At 46.4% G+C, this 27,366-nt stretch overlaps 2 protein-coding genes across 3 annotated transcripts in view; one reads left to right on the top strand and one right to left on the bottom strand.

Moving 5' to 3' along the window:
* The window catches only part of LOC129825575 (neuronal acetylcholine receptor subunit alpha-2-like), a 31,306-nt gene extending 5,791 nt beyond the window's left edge, over window positions 1-25,515 (top strand). For both annotated transcript variants that reach the window (XM_055885770.1, XM_055885771.1), the window contains exons 2-9: window positions 3,673-3,824; window positions 7,821-7,865; window positions 8,333-8,442; window positions 17,085-17,286; window positions 19,258-19,480; window positions 23,112-23,480; window positions 23,767-24,185; window positions 24,368-25,515. In XM_055885770.1, coding sequence (XP_055741745.1) covers window positions 3,673-3,824; window positions 7,821-7,865; window positions 8,333-8,442; window positions 17,085-17,286; window positions 19,258-19,480; window positions 23,112-23,480; window positions 23,767-24,185; window positions 24,368-24,493 — 1,646 coding nt within the window. In that variant the 3' untranslated portion in view covers window positions 24,494-25,515. The remainder of the gene's footprint in view (window positions 1-3,672; window positions 3,825-7,820; window positions 7,866-8,332; window positions 8,443-17,084; window positions 17,287-19,257; window positions 19,481-23,111; window positions 23,481-23,766; window positions 24,186-24,367) is intronic.
* A 39-nt stretch (window positions 25,516-25,554) lies between these two features.
* LOC129825574 (protein-tyrosine kinase 2-beta-like) overlaps window positions 25,555-27,366 on the bottom strand; it is a 55,979-nt gene continuing 54,167 nt past the window's right edge. The window contains exon 29 of the mRNA XM_055885769.1: window positions 25,555-26,693. Within this exon, the coding sequence (XP_055741744.1) occupies window positions 26,472-26,693 (222 nt within the window). The 3' untranslated portion in view covers window positions 25,555-26,471. The remainder of the gene's footprint in view (window positions 26,694-27,366) is intronic.

Raw genomic sequence — 27,366 nt, 5'->3', positions numbered from 1 at the left:
CACACAGTAAACTGTCAGGTGTCACGCAGTAAACTGGCAGGTGTCACACAGTAAACTGGCAGGTGTCACACAGTAAACTGTCAGGTGTCACGCAGTAAACTGGCAGGTGTCACACAGTAAACTGGCAGGTGTCACACAGTAAACTGGCAGGTATCACCCAGTAAACTGGCAGGTGTCACACAGTAAACTGGCAGGTATCACCCAGTAAACTGGCAGGTATCACCCAGTAAACTGTCAGGTGTCATGCAGTAAACTGGCAGGTGTCGACCAGTAAACTGTCAGGTGTCACACAGTAAACTGGCAGGTGTCACCCAGTAAACTGGCAGGTGTCACAGAGTAAACTGTCAGGTGTCACACAGTAAACTGTCAGGTGTCACACAGTAAACTGGCAGGTGTCACGCAGTAAACTCGCAGGTGTCACCCAGTAAACTGGCAGGTGTCACACAGTAAACTGTCAGGTGTCACACAATAAACTGGCAGGTGTCACCCAGTAAACTCGCAGGTGTCACAGAGTAAACTGGCAGTAGTCACGCAGTAAACTCGCAGGTGTCACACAGTAAACTGGCAGGTGTCACGCAGTAAACTCGCAGGTGTCACCCAGTAAACTGGCAGGTGTCACACAGTAAACTGTCAGGTGTAACTCAATAAACTGGCAGGTGTCACCCAGTAAACTCGCAGGTGTCACGCAGTAAACTGTCAGGTGTCACGCAGTAAACTGTCAGGTGTCACACAGTAAACTGTCAGGTGTCACACAGTAAACTGTCAGGTGTCACACAGGAAACAGTCAGGTGTCACACAGTAAACTGTCAGGTGTCACACAGTAAACTGGCAGGTGTCACACAGTAAACTGTCAGGTGTCACACAGTAAACTGTCAGGTGTCACGCAGTAAACTGGCAGGTGTCACACAGTAAACTGGCAGGTGTCACACAGTAAACTGTCAGGTGTCACGCAGTAAACTGGCAGGTGTCACACAGTAAACTGGCAGGAGTCACACAGTAAACTGGCAGGTATCACCCAGTAAACTGGTAGGTGTCACACAGTAAACTGGCAGGTATCACCCAGTAAACTGGCAGGTGTCACACAGTAAACTGGCAGGTGTCACACAGTAAACTGGGAGGTGTCACGCAGTAAACTGGCAGGTGTCACACAGTAAACTGGCAGGTGTCACCCAGTAAACTGTCAGGTGTCACGCAGGAAACAGTCAGGTGTCACACAGTAAACTGTCAGGTGTCACAGAGTAAACTGGCAGGTGTCACACAGGAAACTGGCAGGTGTCACACAGGAAACTGGCAGGTGTCACACAGGAAACTGGCAGGTGTCACGCAGTAAACTGGCAGGTGTCACAGAGTAAACTGTCAGGTGTCACACAGTAAACTGTCAGGTGTCACACAGGAAACAGTCAGGTGTCACACAGTAAACTGGCAGGTGTCACAGAGTAAACTGGCAGGTGTCACAGAGTAAACTGGCAGGTGTCACGCAGGAAACTGGCAGGTGTCACGGACTAAACTGGCAGGTCATGAGGATATTCGTTCACATATAGTTCAGATTGAATTGAATAGAGAACAGAAATGGTTTATGTTTTGGTGTCAGTGTAATCCTGAATGACAGCTTACTGGAGCTCAACAATAGGTTGTGTTTGTATGAGATTGACCCCACAACACCTTCTGACTGAGACGGATGGATTAGCTCACATCTCATCCCCGGGATGCGTCCCAAATGGAAGCCTGTGTTCCCCGTAGTGCACTACCGTTGATCAGAGCCCTATGGGAATGGCACTATATAGGGAATAAGGCTCCATTTGGTAAACATACCCTGCTCTGTTAGCTGCTGGAAGTAATGATGCGTGTAATTTACTGTGATTACGTTGATGAAGGTACCAGTGGGAATCCCTAGAATGAGACGGGAGGGGGGGGGAGAGAGAGAAGGAGTTCCTCGTGTTTTTAGTTTTAGTTTTTTTACTCAAACCTCCCGTGGCTCAGACTGAACCGTCCCCCTGCCCAAACTGAACCGTCCCCCCTGCCCAGACTGAACCGTCCCCCCCTGCCCAAACTGAACCGTCCCCCTGCCCAGACTGAACCGTCCCCCTGCTCAAACTGAACTGTCCCCCCTGCCCAGACTGAACCGCCCCCCCCTGCCCAGACTGATCCGCCCCCCCTGCCCAGACTGAACCGTCCCCCTTGCCCAGACTGAACCGCCCCCCCTGCCCAGACTGAACCGCCCCCCCTGCCCAGACTGATCCGTCCCCCCTGCCCAGACTGAACCGTCCCCCTTGCCCAGACTGAACCGTCCCCCTTGCCCAGACTGAACCGTCCCCCCTGCCCAGACTGAACCGTCCCCCTTGCCAAGACTGATCCGTCCCCCCTGCCCAGACTGAACCGTCCCCCTTGCCCAGACTGAACCGTCCCCCCTGTCCAGACTGAACCGTCCCGCGGCCCACTCCTACTCTAGACATTATACAAGACAAGCCCCTCAGACCAAAACATTCAATCAAATGATATGTATAAATGCATAATTATACCTTTGTAACCTGCCTAAATGTAGCCTAAAATATAACCTGCCTAAATGACTACCGACCCGTAGCACTCACATCTGTAGCCATGAAATGCTTTGAAAGGCTGGTCATGGCTCACATCAACACCACTATCCCAGAAACCCTAGACCCACTCCAATTTGCATACCGCACCAACATATCCACAGATGATGCAATCTCAATCGCACCCCACACTGCCCTTTCCCACCTGGACAAATGGAACACTTCTGTGAGAAGGCTGTTCATTGACTACAGCTCAGCGTTCAACACTATAGTGCCCTCACAGCTCATCAATAAGCTAAGGACCCTGGGACTAAACAACTCCCTCTGCAACTAGATCCTAGACTTCCTGACGGGCCGCCCCCAGGTGGTAAGGGTCGGTAACAACACATTTGCCACGCTGATCCTGAAAAGATTTGGCATGGGTCCTCATATCCTCAAAAGGTTTTACAGCTGCACCATCGAGAGCATCCTGACGGGTTGCATCACTGCCTAGTATGGCAACTGCTCGGCCTCCGACCGCAAGGCACTACAGAGGGTAGTGCGTACGGCCCAGTACATCACCGGGGCCAAGCTTCCTGCCACCCAGGACCTCTATGCCAGGCGGTGTCAGAGGAAGGCCCTAAAAATTGTCAGACTCCAGCCACCCAAGTCATAGACTGTTCTTTCTGCTACTGCATGGCAAGCGCCAAGTCTAGGTCCAAGAGGCTTCTAAACAGCTTCTATCCCCAAGCCATAAGACTCCTAAACAGCTTATCAAATGGCTACCCAGACTATTTTTACCCCCCCATGCTGCTGCTACTCTCTGTTAACATAGCCACTTTAATAACGCTACCTACATGTACATATTACCTAAATTACCTCGACACCGGTGCCCCCGCACATTGACAATTTGACTCTGTACCGGTACCCCCTGTATATAGCCCCGCTATTGTTATTTACTGCTGCTCTTTAATTATTTGTTTTTTTTATCTATCACTTTTGTCTTAAAACTGCATTGTTGGTTAAGAGCTTGTAAGTAAGCATTTCACTCTATTTGTATTTGGCGCATGTGACAAATACAATTTTGATTTGATGTATTTGATACAACAACAGGTTTGTTATAACACTCTGAGCGCCATGTCTCTTGTGGCCCCTGTAGTTTTCTGTCTTGAGAAGGCCCATTCACACGCCGAGGACGAGCTGTTTAAGAAGCTCTTCATTGGATACAACAAGTGGTCCAGACCCGTACCCAACATCTCAGATGTCGTTATCGTCAAGTTCGGACTCTCCATAGCACAGCTTATCGATGTGGTAAGTTATATTATAATTATAATAACATAATGATAATAATAATATAATGATAATAATATAATAATAGTATAATTGTCACGACTTCTACCGAAGTCGATGCCTCTCCTTGTTAGGCGGTCGACGTCGCCGGTCTTCTAGCCATCGCCGATCCATTTTTCATTTTCCATTTGTTTTGTCTCATTTTCCCACACACCTGGTTCTCATTGTCCCTCATTATGTGTTGTGTATTTAACCCTCTGTTTCCCTCATGTCTTTGTGTGGTATTGTTTATCTGTTTTCATGTATGCACACGTTAGGCTGGTTGCGCTGGGTTATGTTCAAACCCGATTTGTATTTTCGTGTTTGTTTGTGCCGCGTGCTTTTGGTTCGCCAAATAAAAGGCTCCGTTTTGCCACCAAATATCTGCTCTCCTGCGCCTGACTTCCTACAGCCCTTCACGCATACCTTGACAATAATAATAATAATAATAATAGTATAATAATAATAATAATAATAATAATAATATAGGCCCTTTACCAGTCACTTTCATCCAAAGTGAATAAGGGCGCATAAACATTTTCGTATGGGTGAGCCCAGAGGGAATTGAACCCAAGCGTCATGCTCTACCAGTCCAAATGAACCTCACAGGATCGCAGCAGTGTTGACTGACAGCTTGTTGCAGAAAATATGAATTTATGTAAATTATATTCATTGAATATCCTCACATTGTTCCCCAATGAGCTTACCTTTGGGAATATGCAGTTAGTTAAGTGTAATTGGCCAGACCTGTTTATGAAATTGCAAAACAGGTGTTACTAAATGAACTCTTACAGCTAACTGAAACAAATCCTTCAATCTCCATCAGTCGCCTCACAGGGGTTTTGAAGCAGAGTAAAGGTGTGAAAAACAACATAATCAAACAATCCTTCAGTCAATAACTACAGAGAAGTATTGCACACAAGCATGGCCTCAATTTAAATTGAGAGTGGCATGGGGTTTTGAATATACTGTACATTGTTACACAAACCTTCTCTCACACTCTCCGTCTCTCTCGCTCTCTCTGTCTCTCGTTCTCTCCATCTCTCATTCTCTCTGTCTCTAGTTCTCTCCATCTCTCTGTCTCTCTTCCTCTCTCTCTCATTCTCTCCATCTCTCTTCCTCTGTCTCTCGTGCTCTCTCTCTCTTCCTCTGTTTCTCTCACTCTGTCTCGTTCTCTCCATCTCTCTTCTTCTGTCTCTAGTTCTCTCCATCTCTCTTCCTCTGTCTCTCGTGCTCTCTCTCTCTTCTTCTGTCTCTCGTTCTCTCCATCTCTCGTTCTCTCCATCTCTCCATCTCTCGTTCTCTCCATCTCTCGTTCTCTCGTTCTCTCCATCTCTCGTTCTCTCCATCTCTCGTTCTCTCCATCTCTCGTTCTCTCTGTCTCTAGTTCTCTCTCTCTCCGTCTCTAGTTCTCTCTGTCTCTAGTTCTCTCTATCTCTCGTTCTCTCTATCTCTCGTTCTCTCTGTCTCTAGTTCTCTCTGTCTCTCGTTCTCTCCGTCTCTAGTTCTCTCCACCTCTCCGTCTCTAGTTCTCTCTATCTCTCGTTCTCTCTGTCTCTAGTTCTCTATCTCTCTGTCTCGTTCTCTCCATCTCTCGTTCTCTCTCTCTCTTCTTCTGTCTCTAGTTCTCTCCATCTCTCTTCCTCTGTCTCTCGTGCTCTCTCTCTCTTCTTCTGTCTCTCGTTCTCTCCATCTCTCGTTCTCTCCATCTCTCGTTCTCTCCATCTCTCGTTCTCTCTGTCTCTAGTTCTCTCCATCTCTCGTTCTCTCCGTCTCTAGTTCTCTCCATCTCTCGTTCTCTCCGTCTCTAGTTCTCTCCATCTCTCGTTCTCTCCATCTCTCGTTCTCTCTGTCTCTAGTTCTCTATCTCTCTGTCTCTAGTTCTCTCCATCTCTCGTTCTCTCTGTCTCTAGTTCTCTATCTCTCTATCTCTAGTTCTCTCCACCTCTCCGTCTCTAGTTCTCTCTATCTCTCGTTCTCTCTGTCTCTAGTTCTCTCTGTCTCTGTCTCTAGTTCTCTCCATCTCTCGTTCTCTCTGTCTCTAGTTCTCTATCTCTCTATCTCTAGTTCTCTCCACCTCTCCGTCTCTAGTTCTCTCTATCTCTCGTTCTCTCTGTCTCTAGTTCTCTCTGTCTCTGTCTCTAGTTCTCTCCATCTCTCGTTCTCTCTGTCTCTAGTTCTCTATCTCTCTATCTCTAGTTCTCTCCATCTCTCGTTCTCTCTTTCTCTAGTTCTCTCCATCTCTCCATCTCATTTCCTCTCTCTAGTTCTCTATCTCTCTGTCTCTAGTTCTATACCATCTCTCTTCCTCTGTCTCTTGTTCTCTCCGTCTCTAGTTCTCTCCGTCTCTCGTTCTCTCTATCTCTCGTTCTCTCTGTCTCTAGTTCTCTATCTCTCTGTCTCTCGTTCTCTCCGTCTCTAGTTCTCTCTATCTCTCGTTCTCTCTGTCTCTAGTTCTCTCCATCTCATTTCCTCTCTCTAGTTCTCTATCTCTCTGTCTCTAGTTCTATACCATCTCTCTTCCTCTGTCTCTCGTTCTCTCCGTCTCTAGTTCTCTATCTCTCTGTCTCTAGTTCTATACCATCTCTCTTCCTCTGTCTCTCGTTCTCTCTGTCTCTAGTTCTCTCTATCTCTCGTTCTCTCTGTCTCTAGTTCTCTCTGTCTCTAGTTCTCTCCATCTCATTTCCTCTCTCTAGTTCTCTATCTCTCTGTCTCTAGTTCTATACCATCTCTCTTCCTCTGTCTCTCGTTCTCTCTGTCTCTAGTTCTCTCTATCTCTCGTTCTCTCTGTCTCTAGTTCTCTCCATCTCATTTCCTCTCTCTAGTTCTCTATCTCTCCGTCTCTAGTTCTCTCCATCTCTCCGTCTCTAGTTCTCTCATCCTCTCTCTCTCTTCCTCTGTCTAGTTCTCTCCATCTCTCATCCTCTCTCTCTCTTCCTCTGTCTCGTTCTCTAGATCTCTCCGTCTCTCGTTCTGTCTCTAGTTCTCTCCATCTCTCGTTCTGTCTCTCTAGCTCTAATTCTCTCCATCTCTCATTCTGTCTCTCTAGCTCTAGTTCTCTCCATCCCTCATTCACTCTCTCTAGTTCTCTCCATCTCTCGTTCTCTCTCTAGTTCTCTCCATCTCCCTTCCTCTGTCTCTTGTTCTCTAGATCTCTAATTCTGTCTGTCTAGTTCTCTCCATGTCTCGTTCTCTAGATATCTCCATTTCTCTGTCTCTGTCTCTAGTTCTCTCATCACTCATTCTCTCTCTCTGTCTAGTTCTCTCCATCTCTCGTTCTCTCTCTTCCCCTCTCTAGTTCTCTCCATCTCTCTCTTCCCCTCTCTAGTTCTCTCCATCTCTCGGTTTCTCTCTCTCTCTCTGTCTAGTTCTCTCCATATCCCGTTCTATCTGTCTTTCTCGATCTCTCGATCTCTCTGTCTCTAGTTCTCTCTGTCGCTCTTCCTCTGTCTCTAATTATTGTCCTCGTGCTGTCTCTATTTGTACATTTATAAGGTGTAAGGTTTAACAACATCTCCTATTGCATCATGGTTCCTCTGTGAATACTGCAGCCATCTTACATTTTAAGAAATATATTTATTATTTTGAAAATAGACCTGCAAAAACCAACCTTGTTTAAACCAGATTTAACCTATGACCTAGAGATCTTCACATGTCTAAAATGTTGGACCTGTTCTGAAATGGACTTGAGGCTTTCCCACCCGGACCTGATATGCATAAATAATATTTGGGGCTTTCCCACCCCTCTCTCTCTTTCTCCCCTCTCTCTCTGTCTGTCTTTCTGCTTCTCTCTCTCTTTCTCCCACCCCTCTCTCTCGCTCTTTCTCCCACCCCTCTCTCTCTCTCTTTCTCCCCTCTCTCTCTCTTTCTGCTTCTCTCTCTCTCTCTCTGTCTGTCTTTCTTCTTCTCTCTGTCTGAATTTTTATCTTGATTTCTCTCTATTTTCATTCACCTCTTTTTGTATTTTCCTTTCTGCAGGACGAGAAGAATCAGATGATGACCACCAACGTCTGGCTGAAACAGGTGATTCAGTACATTCAGTATATATAGCATGTGTTTCAGTACATTCAGTATATAGAGCATGTGTGATTCAGTACATTCAGTATATATAGCATGTGTTTTAGTACATTCAGTATATATAGCATGTGTTCAGTCCATTCAGTATATAGAGCATGTGTGATTCAGTACATTCAGTGTATATATAGCATGTGTGTGAGACTGTGAGGTGTTTCAATGTGAATTAATTACGGTTATTAGTTTGTTATGGATTAATAGGCCTTTAATTGACTCTGTCTGATAAGACCTGTGGTACTGAATGTGCTCTCGTCTCCGTGTGTGTGTCTGTGTCTGTGTCTGTGTCTGTGTCTGTGTGTGTGTGTGTGTGTGTGTGTGTGTGTGTGTGTGTGTGTGTGTGTGTCTGTGTCTGTGTCTGTGTCTGTGTCTGTGTCTGTGTCTGTGTCTGTGTCTGTGTCTGTGTGTTCTCCTCTTAGGAGTGGAATGACTACAAGCTACGCTGGAGACCGTCTGACTACGACAACGTCACGTCCATCAGAGTCCCGTCAGAACTCATCTGGGTCCCGGACATCGTCCTCTACAACAAGTGAGTGACAGCAAAACTGTTGTCTTAACGTAACAGCGAGGTCCAGTTCAGGAGACATCCACATCTAGTCCTATTTAAATGGTTACTCAGCACCATCTACAGGTCCAGTTCAGGACACATCCACATCTAGGCCTATTTAAATGGTTACTCGGCACCATCTACTGGATTCATGAATCGTACGCTTCACATCGACAAGTGTTTCTCGGGAAGATATTTCCCAGTACAATGAGCTGATGACTGTGGTCCCTTCTACATGTTCTGGAGCATGACAGCACTGATGATTACAATAGATTACATGTTGATGTCTAACAGTGAGGCATGAGGTACGTGTTGTTAGGGTTTGAATGCAGCTGTAGGTCTACCCCCCCCCCCCCCCCAGTAATATACTGCCGTGTCATCCTGATCCTAGCCCTCCCCAGTAATATACTGCCGTGTTATACTGATCCTAGCCCTCCCCAGTAATATACTGCCGTGTTATCCTGATCCTAGCCCTCCCCAGGAAATATACTGCCGTGTTATCCTGGTCCTAGCCCTCCCCAGTAATATACTGCCGTGTCATCCCGATCCTAGCCCTCCCCAGTAATATACTGTCGTGTTATCCTGATCCTAGCCCTCCCCAGTAATATACTGTCGTGTTATCCTGATCCTAGCCCTCCCCAGTAATATACTGCAGTGTTATCCCGATCCTAGCCCTCCCCAGTAATATACTGCAGTGTTATCCTGATCCTAGCCCTCCCCAGTAATATACTGCCGTGTTATCCTGATCCTAGCCCTCCCCAGTAATATACTGCCGTGTTATCCTGATCCTAGCCCTCCCCAGTAATATACTGCCGTGTTATCCTGATCCTAGCCCTCCCCAGTAATATACTGCCGTGTTATCCTGATCCTAGCCCTCCCCAGTAATATACTGCCGTGTTATCCTGATCCTAGCCCTCCCCAGTAATATACCAGCCCTCCTTATAGTTTTCTCCTCATCTAAATTAATTCTAGTTTCACGGCCAAAAGTGTCAGATTAAAACTCAAGAGTATTTAATGACTGTTCCACTTCCTCAAGCTCTCCTCTGAGATTGTGATCAGTTATTGAAATTAAAAAGCTGTGTGTGTGTGTGTGTGTGTGTGTGTGTGTGTGTGTGTGTGTGTGTGTGTGTGTGTGAATGGAGGAAGATGTAATGATAGACTTAATATTATGTCTCTAGCTACAGCTATTAGTGGTGGGTATTAAAGCCGTGATCAGGGATTTGTAGCGTTTGAGGGGAGGAGATCAATTAGACTGCCATATAAGAGATTGTTCCTGGAGGATCGTAAGTCTTTACCAAACAAAATGGCTTCTAATATGTCTCGGAGTCCTGTGTGTTTGTGTGTAAATAAACAATTTGTGAAGTGTTGATGAGGTTCCTGTCATATTGAAATGTAAAATGTGGCCTTAACACAGATGATATACAGTTTTTTGGAGGGAGCTAAGTTACATAGCAAAGTGTTTGTTTCTTGGGCTTCAGGAATGTGACTGATCAAAGTGCCTCAGGCCTTCAAAAATAAATAATTGAACTGATTGAAAGTAAAGGGATATCGGTGAACAAATGCCATGGTCAAGTCTACGATGGCGCCAGTGCAATAAGTGGATTTTACTCAGATGCTTTTCAAAAGCGCATGTCAGACCGAGAACATAATGCTTCGTTCTTAGGTAGTTCTTTATGAGTTTTAGTTTTTGATCTCTCCTCAGAAGCTACAGTTACAGGGATGGTTAAACACGGCTTGGTTGTTGTAGCAACATCAGGGAAACTGAGCAGAAGGGAGTTGTGCTTCAAATTCAGCAGTTTGACACGTTACGGAAAGAGAGGAAGCTCTGGGGATCTGGGGTCGTCTGGATACTGGACAGACAATACATTGGCGAATGCAAAACCGATCATCTTTTGTGGACAACAGTTCTTGACAGTTCAAAAAAAAAAAAGCAGTTTGCGATTTTCTTCATGCCGGTGAACAAGTGTTTGGGTTGTGTGGTTGCAATATCAACAGTCCCTTATCTCTGGTATATCTTTTACATGCATCACTCAAGACTAAGTTTAAATTGTGTGCAGCGCAATGGACATAGCCTTATGCACAATGTCTCAGAAGGACTTCAGAAAACCAGGGGAGTCTCTCAAGTTGGATTTAATTTACCTTTTGATTACAGGCCATTTGTGTATGCTATTAGCCAGAAAACCTGCTGAGTTGAACAATAAATAGTGGTTAAATGTATCCTCAAGCTGACTACTTTTTATTTCATTGTTAGGCTATTTGATGTGTAATGTTCATAAATAGCAGCTAAATATCAGCCAGATACTATATATATAGCTATAGATAGTAGGCTTCACTGCATAATGAAACAATCCCTACTAAGCTAGTGTTTTGAGGGTGGACTGACTGTATAATTTGGCATTATTAGACTGGTTTTACGCACAACAATTTTCTTTCCAAGCTGGGAGAGAGCTCGAGGATGGCTAATGTCATGCTGGTTCTGGTAGGCTATACAGGACAGTAGTATTTTTTTAATCAATTGGTTGCTGATTACTATGCTGTTGTATCATGTCCACTTTGCCCGAGTCGGACCAGGAGGAGGAAGATGACCCGTTCTGGGAAATGAGCCATCGTCAGAGGAGGACCTCAGGCACCCCTTTATGGACGTGGAGACCCTAGATGGGCCGTTTGAGCAGGTGGCGATGGATCTGGTGGGTCCATTGGTGAAGACAGCGAGGGGACACAAATACATCCTGGTAATCGTGGATTACACCACACGGCCGCAGCGAAAGGTATCGTGTAGCAGCGCTTCCATTTATTAAGCCGGGTGGGTATCCCACGGGAAATCCTGACGGACCAGGCCACCTCAAACATGTCTGAAATATGAAATGAAATATGTCTGCAATCTTTCTCGAATCAAACAGCTGAGGATCAGCGTGTACCATCCACAAAAGGACTAGTTGAACGCTTCAATCAGACCCTAAAGCAGATGCTGAAGAAGGTCATCAAGTGAGATGGGAGGAACTGGGACCAGCTGCTGCCCCACTTGATGTTCCCGGTGCACGAGGTACCCCAAGCGTCCACTGGGTTCCCCCCCTTTGAGCTCCTGTATGGCCGTCGGTCCCCCGGACTGCTGGACCTAGCCAAGGAGGTCTGGGAGGACCAACCGACCCCCTTTCGCATTATGGTGGAACACGTGGAGGAGATGAGGGAGAGGTTAAGGCGATTTGGCCAGTGGTGAGGGAGCACATGGCCCGGGCGCAGCGTGCCCAGGAGCGAGTATACAACCGGGGGACCCAACCACGAGAGTTCCACCCAGGTGAGAAGGTCTTGGATCTGATCCCCAAAACAGAGAACAAATTCCTGGCTACGTGACATGAGCCCTATGACATCGTCAAGGGGGTAGGCGACGTCAATTACAAGGTCTGCCAACCCCTCCAGCTTTACCATGTGAACCTACTGAAGAGATGGCATGCACAAGAGGCGCTGTGCGCAACATGAACCCGGCCATAGTAGAACCCGCCACCCATCAAAGTTTTCATGGGGGAAGATCTCATCCGGACCCAACGACAAGCACTCCCAGAGTTGGTCCAGCGGAATACGGCCGTGTTCGCCGGGGCGCACGGATCTCGTGGAACAACATATCCAAACACGTCTGGGGAAAAAAGTGCATAAACGGCCATACCGGATACCAGAAGCCCGGAGGTCGGCGGCCCAGCGGTAAATGATGACAATACTAGAGATTGGGGTACTAGAGGAGTCCCACAGTGAGTGGTATAGCCCTATAGTGCTAGTACCGAAACCGGACGGAACTGTCCACTTCTGCAATGACTTCCGGGGGCTGAACGAGGTCAGTAAATTCAATGCCTACCCCAAGCCCCAGGTGGATGAACTGATCGACCGATTGGGGAAGGCGAGATAGGTCAGCATCCTGGACCTGACGAAGGGGTACTGGCAGGTGCCGCTGGCAGCGGCCTCCCGGGAGAAGATGGCCTTCTCCACCCCGGGGGGATGGGGGGCTATACTACTACCGCATTCTTCCTCTCGGGCTCCACGGGGCCCCATTGATCTTCCAGCAACTCATGAATAGTGTCCTGCACCCGCACCGTGAGTACGCTGTTGCATATTTGGATGATATAATCGTGCATCTCTGTAGGCTACAGGCGGTGGTGGAAGCACCAAGCGATGCGGGGCTGACCTCGAAACCCCACAAGTGCAAGCTGGGCTACGCCGAGGTAGAGTACCTGGGCTATAGAATCGGGAAACGTGAAGCCCCAAGAAGAAGAAATAATTGCCGTCATCAGGGAATGGCTGGTCCCCCAAACCAAGAGGCAGGTGAAGTCGTTCCTGGGGTTATCAGGCTACCACAGTCGATTTGTACCTAACTTTGCCGCAATAGTTTCTCCCCTCACAGACTTGACAAAGGCACGCCTAACCCACACGGTACGATGGACGGAGGACACAGTGCTGGCGTTACAGGCCCTGATCGACGCGCTATGTTCACATCTGGTACTCATCACCCCGGACTTCTCAAATCACCTCCTGGTCCAGACAGATGCGTCTGACACAGAGGTGGGGCCGTCTTGTCCCAAAGCAGGAAGGTGAGGAACACCCAATCATGTATGTTAGCAGGAAGCTCCTCCCAAGGTAGAACAAATACTTGATTGTCAAGAAGGAGTTCCTCGCCGTGAAGTGAGCACTGCACACCCTCAAGTATTACCTCCTCGGGAGGAAGTTCACCCTGTTCACCGACCATGACCCCCTTGTGTGGATGGCAAGAGGTACGGACACAAACGACCACATCACCCGCTGGTTCCTGATGCCCTCTCCAGGAGGGATGCAAACCTAGCCCTGAGTACGCTTCCCTCCCGGTCAGGGTGGTATCCCGGGAGGTCTACCCTGGTGGTTGGTGACTAAAGGGGAGGTACGTGCCACGACGTTGTCTCACTCTGCTGAGAGTTCCCGGGCTGGGCACCCTGACACTGATGGCGCCAATTAGGGGTAATTAGGGGAGAGTGCCAACCAGCCGTGCAACCCACATAAATGGAGCACCGTGGGACACCGTGGCACACCGCGGCACACCGCGGCACACCACGGCACACTGCGGGGGAGAAAAAGAAAGAGGCCAAGAGTGATTTTACAGAGGGGAACGAAGCTCCCGAAGGCACAGAGCCGAATATGAGAAGGACCGAGCCAACCCATACTTATTTTGTTTATTTTTTTGTTGCCTAGTAAAGTCGTGTTTTCTGACTAGAACCTCCCTGTCTCTGTGTTCATCTCTGTGTGCTCAACTCAACAACCAACAGTTTACCACAACTGAATAAGGCAGTTTGGGATGAAGACTTGATGAGGAAGTTCCTCTCTTGGATATTAACCACATATGTGAATCTCTATCTCTCTCTGGAGCTCAGCCTTAGCTTCTCTTCCTATATATGAATCATTCTCTATCTCTCTCACTGGAGCTAGGCCTTAGCTTCTCTTCCTATATATTAGTCTTTATCTCTCTCTGGAGCTAGGCCTAGCTTTTCTTCCTATATATTAGTCTCTATCTCTCTCTGGAGCTAGGCCTTAGCTTATCTTCCTATATATTAGTCTGTATCTCTCTTTGGAGCTAGGCCTTAGCTTCTCTTCCTATATATTAGTCTCTATCTCTCTCTGGAGCTAGGCCTTAGCTTCTCTTCCTATATATTAGTCTCTATCTCTCTCTGGAGCTAGGCCTTAGCTTCTCTTCCTTTATATTAGTCTCTATCTCTCTCTGGAGCTAGGCCTTAGCTTCTCCTCCTATATATGAATCTCTCTCTGGAGCTAGGCCTTAGCTTCTCTTCCTATATATGAATCTCTATCTCTCTGGAGCTAGGCCTTAGCTTCTCTTCCTATATATTAGTCTTTATCTCTCTCTGGAGCTAGGCCTTAGCTTCTCTTCCTTTATATTAGTCTCTATCTCTCTCTGGAGCTAGGCCTTAGCTTCTCCTCCTATATATGAATCTCTCTCTGGAGCTAGGCCTTAGCTTCTCTTCCTATATATGAATCTCTCTCTGGAGCTAGGCCTTAGCTTCTCTTCCTATATATTAATCTCTCTCTCGAGCTAGGCCTTAGCTTCTCTTCCTTTATATTAGTCTTTATCTCTCTCTGGAGCTAGGCCTTAGCTTCTCTTCCTATATATGAATCTCTATCTCTCTCTGGAGCTAGGCCTTAGCTTCTCTTCCTATATATGAATCTCTCTCTGGAGCTAGGCCTTAGCTTCTCTTCCTTTATATTAGTCTTTATCTCTCTCTGGAGCTAGGCCTTAGCTTCTCTTCCTATATATGAATCTCTCTCTGGAGCTAGGCCTTAGCTTCTCTTCCTATATATGAATCTCTATCTCTCTCTGGAGCTAGGCCTTAGCTTCTCTTCCTATATATGAATCTCTCTCTGGAGCTAGGCCTTAGCTTCTCTTCCTTTATATTCATCTTTCTCTCTCTCTGGGACTAGGCCTTAGCTTCTCTTCCTTTAGATTAATTTAATATAAATATCATCCAGTGGACTCCTAAGTCTATAGGTCTATGCATGCAATGCCCTGATACATTTAGTGCTCAAATCTCTTGACAGCTGAACCGTTAGGTGGACAATTATTGTTTTAGTAATGGATTTAAAAAAAAAAAATTTTTAAGTTGATGCTACACATCGAAACACAAGGAATAGTGTTTTGTAATTTGTTATAGGCTGTTTTTAAGGACACGTAAATGTTGCTCATTTGGCCGACATCCCTGGTTTATTGATGGCGCCGGCTGCGTTAGTGGACCCCATAATGGGTTACAATGAATATGGATGACCGGTACATTTCACGAATGTCAGATCAATTAAAATCTTCCAAGTCACTTGTCCGAAACCCTAATATATAGAATATATTCAGTGTACTGTATATATAGTATAGGCTACAGTAGGCTACAAAATACACTTTCCAGTGACACTGATTCACCCAATGATAAAGATGGAAGCATAGGCTACTCACCGGTGGATGGCCAATGCGCTCGTGCCAATATCTCAAGATATGCTACTTTGAAAAACAGTGCTGTTCGCTCAGAATCGCTCAAACGCTGTTGATGAAAAATGTTTTAACTTCTACAGACAGATCAGTCTTCTCTTTTCAGCAGCAGGCATTTGCTTCCCAAACGGTATGCCTATGTTTTTCACATGATGGTATTTTGAAATTTGTGAAATTTGGTAAACTGTCAGCCAAAACATAGCAGTACCACTTGATATTTTGTTTTTAGACAATAATGTCATCCTCCAGGTTAGATGGACTTCATTATTGTACAATTTGCGTCTCCTCTTTTCATGGGCCTAGATTAGATGGAGACAAGGTCGTCTTTATTGACCTGTTTATCGTTGTCAGCAGTAGCCTATAAGCCTATACTACCCCTGTAATTTTTGTTTGTATAAAACAAATATTCTGCTAATGTCTCCAGTCATATAAATTGCAGTAGAATTGCATGAAATGTGTTTACAAACACCAAACAAAAGGAGAAGAAACATATCTGATATAGCCTATAGCATAAGGCCTACTCTACACCACCAGGCGTTCAGTTATGTCATAAGGCCTACTCTACAGCACCAGGCGTTCAGGCTTGTCATAAGGCCTACTCTACACCACCAGGCATTCAGTCATGTCATAAGGTCTACTCTACACCACCAGGCACTCAGCCATGTCATAAGGCCTACTCTACACCACCAGGCTCTCAGCCATATCATAAGGCCTACTCTACACCACCAGGCACTCAGCCATGTCGTAAGGCCTACTCTACACCACCAGGCTCTCGGCCGCGTCATAAGGCCTACTTTACACCACCAGGCGCTCAGCCATGTCATAAGGCCTACACTACACCACCAGGCGTTCAGCCATGTCATAAGGCCTACTCTACACCACCAGGCGCTCAGCCATGTCATAAGGCCTACTCTACACCACCAGGCGCTCAACCATGTATTGAACACTGCTGTCTTTTTTTGTTGCCAACAGTGATTGAGTTGTATATAATGAACCTACATTATGACTATCCATTAGGAATTGTAGATATCTTACATGAGTCTGTAAATGCAACGACAGATGCATGGTATACTTTATTATAAAGGTGTATTTTTTTAATAGTGAAAATTAGCTTCACCAAAACTGGAAACTCACATGTCGCCAATGGGAGAGGGACAGAGAGGGAGAGACCCGACCCGACTCAACTCAAAACGAAACTCTCTATCGTACAGTATAGCGTGTCCAATGGCAAACGGTCACATCTGAATAGACAAGAGCCTATAGTGAACGTACCGCTTGCAAAACAGATGTGTTTTTTCTCTCCCTTACCCCAATACCATGATCATTTTATATCAATAAAACGTTCAGTTTCACCATCTCACCACCAGGTGGTGCTGCAGCACCACTACTTCCTGCTATGGGCTGTGCATGCCCATAGCAACCTGCACGAACTGACAAATGCCAATCGAGCTAACAACCAGAGGGTTTGCCTGGCAACGATGCCAATGATATACGGGTATTCGGCTGTCTACTCGTACCTACGACCGCAGCACAGCCGTGCTGTACGACGCACCCTCATGTGTACAATTACTTCAGTAACCTATTTTCTGTTCTGTTGTGTTGTGCTCTCCTCTCCTCCCTCCAGTGCGGACGGTGAGTTCGCCGTAACCCACATGACCAAGGCCCACCTGTTCCACAATGGGAAGGTGCGCTGGGTTCCCCCAGCCATCTATAAGTCCTCCTGTTCTATAGACGTCACTTTCTTCCCCTTCGACCAGCAGAACTGTAAGATGAAGTTCGGTTCTTGGACTTACGACAAGGCTAAGATTGACCTGGAACGCATCGAGGTATGGACTTGTTATTATTGTTGTTATTATGTTGTTATTATTATATATCATTTTTTTACCTTTTATTTAACCAGGAAGCGCTAATTGAGATTTGAAATCTCTTTTTTCAAGAGCGCCCTGGCCAAGATAAAATGGAACCAAGTCATTCCAAAAATTACAGACAGACAACATGAAAAACTACAAGTACTCTAGTAAAAACCATAGAATTGACAAGAGTATAACAAAATCATAAAACAGAAAATTAAAAAACATGACAGGTCAGGGAATCAGTTTTAAAATCCTTCATCAGTGATTTAAAAACACCAATCGGGAACAAGCTCTTCCAGTTTAAAAGTATTTTGTAAGGCGTTCCAAGACGATGGCGCAGAGTACATAAAATCCCTTTTTACAAAATTCAGTTCGGACATTTGGAACAGTTAGCAGGATAAAGTCCAGCGAAAGAAGAGAGTACCCACCACATTTATGAACAATACATATGCCCAAATAAAAAGGTAGTAAACCCCAAATGGCTCAGTAAATAAAAGTATACCAGTGACTGAGCCTACGAGTGACTAGAGGTCAGCCAACCCTGGTATGTAAAGTGAAGTGGTGCGTAAGGGTTTTGCAGTTTAAAATAAATCTCAAAGTGCCATGGTAAAGGGTGTCAATTGATCTCAAACACTGAGCGGAAGCATTCATATATAAAATATCCCCATAGTCTAGTAAAGGCATAAATGTAGCTGATTACTAGACTCCTTCTGGCTTCAAAAGAAAGACAGGCCTTATTCCTAAAATAAAATCCCAACTTCAGCTTCAATTATTTTGTAAGTTGTTGAATATGCAATTTAAAAGAGAGGCCGTCATCAATTAAAATTCCAAGATATTTATATGAGGTTACAACCTCAATCTCCTTGCCCTGACAGGTAGTAATAGGTGAAAGGTTCAGAGGTCTATTTCTTGCTTTAGAAAACACAATTAGTTTAGTTTTGTCAGTATTGAGGATAAGCTTCAATTGACACAAGGTATGTTGAACAGTATAAAAAGCAGTTTGCAAGTTCTGGAAAGATTTTGTGAGAGACGAGGCACAACAATAAACAACAGCATCATCAGCATAAAAGTGAAGTTTGCGCATTTTGCTAATATTTGTCTAAGTCAGTCAGTCAGTCAATCAGTCAGTCAGTCAACCAGTCAGTCAGTCAAATAATCAAACAATCACTCAAGCAGGTAATATTATAAAAGTGTTGTACATGATGTGTATGATATGCATAACGTATTGTCTATGTTTCTATGTGTTTATACATTAGCACTAGCCTGGTCCCAGATCTGTTTGTGTTCTTGCTAACTCCATTGTTGTCATTGTCAAGCCCACTAAGCCTGGTCCCAGATCTGTTTGTGTTCTTGCTAACTCCATTGTTGTCATTGTCAAGCCCACTAAGCCTGGTCCCAGATCTGTTTGTGTTCTTGCTAACTCCATTGCTGTCAATGTCAAGCCCACTAAGTCTGGTCCCAGATCTGTTTGTGTTCTTGATAACTCCATTGTTGTCATTGTCAAGCCCACTAAGCCTGGTCCCAGATCTGTTTGTGTTCTTGCTAACTCCATTGTTGTCATTGTCAAGCCCACTAAGCCTGGTCCCAGATCTGTTTGTGTTCTTGCTAACTCCATTGTTGTCATTGTCAAGCCCACTAAGCCTGGTCCCAGATCTGTTTGTGTTCTTGCTAACTCCATTGTTGTCATTGTCAAGCCCACTAAGCCTGGTCCCAGATCTGTTTGTGTTCTTGCTAACTCCATTGCTGTCAATGTCAAGCCACACTGAGAGCCAATCAGAGCCAGCAGTGTGTGACAATTTTCCTCTAAAGGGAGACTATAAAGTGTATCTCTGTCACCTAGACTACAGTAGACCTGAACAACTATATCTACACAGTGCTTATGAAGCTTTTATGTATGCCATGTGAAGCCTTTATAGAGTTGGACGGTTGATCTCTATCCCCTAGAACACTGTGGACCTGAACAACTACTGGGAGAGTGGAGAGTGGGCCATCATCAACGCAGTGGGAACATACAACACCAAGAAGTATGACTGCTGTCATGAGATCTACCCTGATATCACCTACTTCTTCATCATCAGACGGCTGCCTCTCTTCTACACCATCAACCTGATCATCCCCTGTCTGCTCATCTCCTGCCTCACCGTCCTGGTCTTCTATCTCCCCTCAGGTAGATTCCTGGTCTTCTATCTCCCCTCAGGTAGATTCCTAGCCTTCTATCTCCCCTCGGGTAGATTCCTAGTCTTCTATCTCCCCTCAGGTAGATTCCTAGTCTTCTATCTCCCCTCAGGTAGATTCCTAGTCTTCTATCTCCCCTCAGGTAGATTCCTAGTCTTCTATCTCCCCTCAGGTAGATTCCTAGCATTCTATCTCCCATCAGGTAGATTCCTAGCATTCTATCTCCCATCAGGTAGATTCCTAGTCTTCTATCTCCCCTCAGGTAGATTCCTAGTCTTCTATCTCCCCTCAGGTAGATTCCTAGTCTTCTATCTCCCCTCAGGTAGATTCCTAGCATTCTATCTCCCCTCAGGTAGATTCCTAGCATTCTATCTCCCCTCAGGTAGATTCCTAGTCTTCTATCTCCCCTCAGGTAGATTCCTAGTCTTCTATCTCCCCTCAGGTAGATTCCTAGTCTTCTATCTCCCCTCAGGTAGATTCCTAGTCTTCTATCTCCCCTCAGGTAGATTCCTAGTCTTCTATCTCCCCTCAGGTAGATTCCTAGTCTTCTATCTCCCCTCAGGTAGATTCCTAGTCTTCTATCTCCCCTCAGGTAGATTCCTAGTCTTCTATCTCCCCTCAGGTAGATTCCTAGTCTTCTATCTCCCCTCAGGTAGATTCCTAGTCTTCTATCTCCCCTCAGGTAGATTCCTAGCCTTCTATCTCCCCTCAGGTAGATTCCTAGTCTTCTATCTCCCCTCAGGTAGATTCCTAGCCTTCTATCTCCCCTCAGGTAGATTCCTAGTCTTCTATCTCCCCTCAGGTAGATTCCTAGTCTTCTATCTCCCCTCAGGTAGATTCCTAGTCTTATATCTCCCCTCAGGTAGATCCCTAGTCTTCTATCTCCCCTCAGGTAGATTCCTAGTCTTCTATCTCCCCTCAGGTAGATTCCTAGTCTTATATGTCCCCTCAGGTAGATTCCTAGTCTTCTATGTCCCCCATCTCCACTCAGGTAGATTCCTAGCATTCTATCTCCCCTCAGGTAGATTCCTAGTCTTCTATCTCCCCTCAGGTAGATTCCTAGCATTCTATCTCCCATCAGGTACATTCCTAGCATTCTATCTCCCCTCAGGTAGATTCCTAGTCTTCTATCTCCCCTCAGGTAGATTCCTAGCATTCTATCTCACCTCAGGTAGATTCCTAGTCTTCTATCTCCCCTCAGGTAGATTCCTAGCATTCTATCTCCCCTCAGGTAGATTCCTAGTCTTCTATCTCCCCTCAGGTAGATTCCTAGCATTCTATCTCCCCTCAGGTAGATTCCTAGCATTCTATCTCCCCTCAGGTAGATTCCTAGTCTTCTATCTCCCCTCAGGTAGATTCCTAGCATTCTATCTCCCATCAGGTAGATTCCTAGTCTTCTATCTCCCCTCAGGTAGATTCCTAGTCTTCTATCTCCCCTCAGGTAGATTCCTAGCATTCTATCTCACCTCAGGTAGATTCCTAGTCTTCTATCTCCCCTCAGGTAGATTCCTAGTCTTCTATCTCCTCTCAGGTAGATTCCTAGTCTTCTATCTCCCCTCAGGTAGCTTGTTAATGGTGACTCTAGTCGCATTTCAGTCAGTGACTTCACTCGCTCAGACCTTTTGAAGTAGTCGTTATTTCACTTGCTCTGCAAGATGCATGGCATTTGTGGACCGATAGGTAACGATGCTTCATGGGTGACTGTTGTCGATGTGTTCAGAGGGTCCCTGGTTCGAGCCCAGGTTGGGGCAAAGAGAGAGACGGAAGAAATACTGTTACATGAACAATTCAGAATGTAGCCAACATCCCCATCTAGTGGAGGTTTTGGAACATTACAGGTTGTTACAACTAAGATTCTTGACATACTAACATAAACTAATACATGGGCAATATGTAACAGTTACAGTAATTCAGAAACAAATATTGAAAAAGCATTAAGCTTATTTTAAATCTGCTTAAGTAAAAATATATAAAAAAAACTAAAACAAAGGAATTTCTCTATGCTGACTTCATTCACAAATTAAAAGCCAAACGTGTCTTTCATCAACCAAATATGGCTTAGTAAATGCCTTTATCTATACTGCATGCAAAAAGAAAAAGGGCATATGTTAAAAAATATAAAATGAGAAAAAGGGGGTTAAAAAGAAAGCTGATGGGATCCTCCTCTTTTTAATAGAGGCCATCACTCGCGCAATTGCATAGCCTATAGAAATGTTGCGCAACATGAGCTCGCATGAAATGTTTGATTAGATTTTCGATTACATTTGTATTGATGTCAGAGTGATTAGAGGGACAATAGAGTGTGAGTACCAGGCAGTTAGCAAGTTTTGTAGGCTATCAGGAGAAGCCTAATTACCGTGACTATTACCGTGACTTCATGACTCGTGCCTGTCGGTGTGGCGGTAATACGGTTACCACAACAGCCCTAGTGTAGACTATGTTTGCCATGGTAACAAAACTGTATGTTGTTTAGTTACAAAAAGAAATACGTGGGAAATGACTCTGTTCCTTTCATTGAGATTCTGTGGTGAAACTGAAAGACAACTTACAACCAGCCCCAGAAAAACAGAAGTGGTCTGAGCTGAAGGACCAGTGTTGCTGACATATGTGTGTGAATGTGTGTTTGTGAGTTTGTACGTGTTGTTTCTGTGGGCCCATGGTGACCTATTCCTCAATACCCAGAACCAGCTACTGACCAGCTACTCAATTAGCTTCTGGAAACAGTTTAGTTTTGGTTGAACACTGGTGTGTAAATAGAATTTCTGACATTTTAGCTACTGTCCCCATTGCTTACCAGCTAACGTCCCCAGCTCCGATGGGAAAATCTGGTGTAGAGCGAGGTGTCATCCTAAATACCCTCTCCTGCTATTGTGCCCTTGAGAAAGGCACCTACCAACTGTTCCAGGGCTGCTGCATTGTGGCTGACTCGTTGCTTCCAACCTCTTGGGGTGTGTGTGTGTGTGTGTGTGTGTGTGTGTGTGTGTGTGTGTGTGTGTGTGTGTGTGTGTGTGTGTGTGTGTGTGTGTGTGTGTGTGTGTGTGTGTGTGTGTGTGTGTGTGTGTGTGTGTGTGTTTTGGGGGGTTGGGTTGTGTGTAAAAATACATTTCCGTTCTCTGCAAGATGGACCAAAAAGTATTTTTTTCCATCCCCCCTCCTCTTCCACCTCTCCCTCCTCCCCGTCTTCTCCCTCTTCTTTCTTCTTCTCTTCTTCCTCATCCTCCTCCCCATCTTCCCCCTCCTCTCCTTCCTCATCCTCCTCCTCCCCCCTCCTATTCAACCTCCTCCTCCTCTTCCCCCTCGCCCTCTTCCTCCTCATTCTTCTCCTCTCCTTCCTCATCCTCCTCCTCCCCCCCTCCTATTCAACCTCCTCCTCCTCTTCCCCCTCGCCCTCTTCCTCCTCATTCTTTTCCTCTCCTTCCTCATCCTCCTCCTCCCCCCCTCCTATTCAACCTCCTCCTCCTCTTCCCCCTCGCCCTCTTCCTCCTCATTCTTCTCCTCTCCTTCCTCATCCTCCTCCTCCCCCCTCCTATTCAACCTCCTCCTCCTCCTCCTCCTCGCCCTCTTCCTCCTCATTCTTCTCCTCTCCTTCCTCCTCCTCCCCCTCTACCTCCTTCTTGTTCCAGACTGTGGGGAGAAGATCACTCTGTGTATCTCCGTCCTCCTCTCCCTCACCGTCTTCCTGCTCCTCATCACAGAGATCATCCCTTCCACCTCCCTGGTCATCCCTCTGATTGGAGAGTACCTCCTCTTCACCATGATCTTCGTCACTCTCTCCATCGTCATCACCGTGTTTGTCCTCAACGTCCACCACCGCTCCCCGGGGACCCATAAGATGCCTCGCTGGGTCCACTCTGTCTTCCTGGACCTGATCCCCAGGTGGCTGTTCATGAGGCGGCCTGCACCAGATGGAAGGAGACGCAGGTTGTTGTTGCTCCAACAGGGGGCAGCGGTGGCACGGCACCAGGGACGGACCACCACCACTAGACTACCAGGTGGTAATAACAGGACCATGAATAATACGTTAGTAGACTGTTATTTTTAGAGCCGGTTTCCCAGACACAGGTAAAGCCTGGTTCCAGAACTATTAACCATTCTTAATGGTGATTTTCTACTGAAAGTGCTTCTTAGTCCTAAACTAGGCACACATTGATAAACATGTGTCCGGGAAACTGGCCCTCAATATATGTTTTGTTGTACTCCCATGACTGAGGCAACTTTATATGTAGTTTAAATGTATCACATCCAATCATTAATGAATTCCTTAATTCCTTAATTCAGGCCTAGTCCGTCCTCCCTGCCTCAGCACCTCAGCCAGCTGGCTTCGGGACGGAGGAGGTGAGACCACGGAGGATCTCCAGAGACGGACGCCCTGTTATGAGGACCTGGAGCTGGGGACTTTGACCTCGTACTTCTCCTTCCGCCCTCCGTCACCCAGACCCCCGGGCTCCACTCCTCCACCCCAGCAGAACCACCCACCCCCAGGGGCAGGACAGCCCCAGAACCGCCTGGACAGGGGAGGAGGAGGAGGAAGAGGGGTGAACAGAAGGGTAAACCCCACCCAGCGACCGGACAAGATAGATAACTTGGTGTCAGAGTCTAGAGGGATAGAGTTCCCTCTGTCTCCCAGCGTTATACGGGCTCTGGAGGGGCTGCACTACATCGCAGACCACCTGAGGGCAGAGGACGCTGACTTTAGTGTGAGTGATTATGACAACTAAACTATCAGCACGAGTAACAATCATATTGCAGATTGCTGCTATTTCCGTATGTTCGGTCAGGTTGTTTCACCTTCTTTAGTTGACTAAAAAGTCAAAAAAAAAGTTGTATTTTTTTAAAGAAAAGAAAAGTGGTTACCATTCATTCATGTCTCTCCGTCCAGGTGAAGGAAGACTGGAAGTACGTTGCCATGGTGATCGACCGTATCTTCCTGTGGATGTTTATCATCGTGTGTCTCCTGGGTACCATCGGTCTCTTCCTTCCTCCCTGGTTGGCCGGCATGATCTAGGACCTTGGGGTGTCTGTGATACCCGCCCCGGAGTGGGCACCATGGGACTGGGGTGTCTGTGATACCCGCCCCGGAGCGGGCACCATGGGACTGGGGTGTCTGTGATACCCGCCCCGGAGTGGGCACCATGGGACTGGGGTGTCTGTGATACCCGCCCCGGAGCGGGCACCATGGGACTGGGGTGTCTGTGATACCCGCCCCGGAGCCGGCACCATGGGACTGGGGTGTCTGTGATACCCGCCCCGGAGCGGGCACCATGGGACTGGCACTACAATGACAGGCCGGTGGTAGGAGTCGAGACAGATGAAGGACTGTCACTAAGTTAGTAGGATGACTACCAATAAGGGAGTTCCATTAAGTCCACCGGACTATGACGTGACGTGACGTGAACGGGGCAAAAGTGGTGAGAGAGGAGCGTACCTCCTACAGTAATCTGCGCCGCTCCGTCAGGTTGTCAACAAGGCAGCATGGTCCATCGTCCAGGAAACATCTTTTCCATAAAATATATGTTTTGAATTTTCAAACTAGTTTTCATTGGGAAGGCTGATATAAAGCCTTTGTTTATTCAAATAAATACCTTTTTGCATGTGAAAACACAGAATCCTACAACAACGTGCTTAACCCACGGCACTTTTGTGTTGAGCCCGGGAGACAGCCCGGTTCCAAATGGTTCCATCAACGCTAACCCAGTTCAACCGGGCAGGCCTGGGGCATTAGTAGAATCCCCTAAATGTACTGCTTCATATTGGAGAAGCAATGACGTGTGGGTAAATTCTATCCAATATGATTACTTGGCTGTTTTGGAGGAAGTAAGGGGCAGAAAGAAGACTAACTTCTTAGTATGAACTCTGAATCAGTTTGTACTACAGCTCAGCTCAGCTCAGCTCAGCTCAACTCAACTCAACTCAACTCAACTCAACTCAACTCAACTCAACTCAACTCAACCACTCACTCACTCACTCACTCACTCACTCACTCACTCACTCACTCACTCACTCACTCACTCACTCACTCACTCACTCACTCACTCACTCACTCACTCACTCACTCTGCTCCTGCCATAACATTATAAAGCATATTTTATTAACAATGTGTTGCTGTGTAGTAAAGTATAAATAGAAACGGCTGTTTTGGGAATGAATAGGAATAATCAGAACTTTCATAACTTCCTGTATAATTGCACAGAAAGCATATACCTTCCTTTCCAAAGTACAACACTATCACAGTTGAAATTAATCTACAATAAAACCGGTTATAAAAATTGTGATTTAAAAGAAAGGTAATGAGAAGTAGTAGTAGTATATCTATCAAGTCAAACGTCTAGAAACAGCTTTACATATTCCATAAAATAACAAACATGCTTTAAAAAAAAAAAAAAATGTCACACTAAAACAATACAATTGATCTGGCCAGCATTACTAGGATTAACCACAGGAAGATCAACTGGGAAGTAAATTCTCCGTTATCCCTAAGCAGACAGAGAGAATGTGACTATTTAAAAAATGAATTTCTTAAAGAGATTCTCCGATACGTTCCTATACGTTTTACCCAGTAGTTCTGAAGTAGCGCTTTAGGGATTTCGTAGCTAATTGACGTAAAACAGTAATTCATAGATTATGTATGAACTACACATGGGACACATCCAGCCCAAAGAGGGAGATTTAAAAAATACTTAGTAGTCACCAAAGTTCCAGAGCACGTCTTTAATTTAAAGCACTGAGATGATAAACAGATATCACACAAGGAAGTCCTCTTTTCTGTCCATTTGAATCCTGACAGTTCATTTTTAGTCACACTGATGCCAGTCATATTGATGGCACTTATCTCGACTATTGTACCTCTGCAAGTCACTGATGTCCATCCAATCAGTCGCAACATGTTTGGTTCTGACCTGTCCTCCAATGAAGAAGAAAAAAAAAAAACACACTTGGAAATCATCCATCCATCCAGAGGGGATGTCCTGTGGGTATTTACCCCACTATGGAGTCTCCGGTTTGGGCTTGGCCAGGTTGGCCCTGACCCTGGCCTGGTCCACAGCATCCAGAAGGTTCTTCCCATCCATGGCCAGGTTGTGTGCTGCAGTCAGCATCTGTTTCTTACACTCTTCCTTCAGAGAGGTGACGGCATTCTGCTGGGCCAGACGCATCTTACTGATCAACTCTGACATGTCATTGTTCAACAGCTTCTGGGTGCCCTCGATCTGACCAGGGGGGAGGAGAGGAGGGAGAGAGGAGGGAGGGAGGAGAGGAGAGGAGGGAGAGGAGGGAGGGAGGAGAGGAGGGAGGAGAGGAGGGAGAGAGGAGAGGAGGGAGAGAGGGAGGAGAGGGAGGAGAGGAGGGAGAGAGGGAGGAGAGGAGGGAGAGAGGGAGGAGAGGAGGGAGAGAGGGAGTGGGGATGAGGAGACAGGGAATAGTTAGTCAACTCTGACATGTCATTGTTCAACAGCTTCTGGGTGCCCTCGATCTGACCAGGGGGGAGGAGAGGAGAGAGAGAGGAGGGAGGGAGGAGAGGAGGGAGAGGAGGGAGAGAGGGAGGAGAGGGGGGAGAGAGGAGGGAGAGGAGGAGAGGAGGGAGAGAGATAAGGGAGAGAGGAGGAGAGGAGGGAGAGGAGGGAGAGAGGGAGGAGGGAGGAGAGGAGAGGAGGGAGGAGAGGAGAGAGGAGAGGAGGAGAGAGGAGGGAGGAGAGGGAGGAGAGAGGGAGGAGAGGAGGAGAGGAGGAGAGGAGAGGAGGAGAGGAGGAGAGGAGGGAGGAGAGGAGGGAGGAGAGGAGGGAGGAGAGGAGGGAGAGAGGGAGTGGGGATGAGGAGACAGGGAATAGTTAGTCAACTCTGACATGTCATTGTTCAACAGCTTCTGGGTGCCCTCGATCTGAC

Source organism: Salvelinus fontinalis, chromosome 27 (assembly GCF_029448725.1).
Source record: "Salvelinus fontinalis isolate EN_2023a chromosome 27, ASM2944872v1, whole genome shotgun sequence".
Taxonomy (NCBI): domain Eukaryota; kingdom Metazoa; phylum Chordata; class Actinopteri; order Salmoniformes; family Salmonidae; genus Salvelinus; species Salvelinus fontinalis.
The sequence above is the reverse complement of the archived record's forward strand: the minus strand, read 5'-3'. Positions and strand labels throughout refer to the sequence as shown.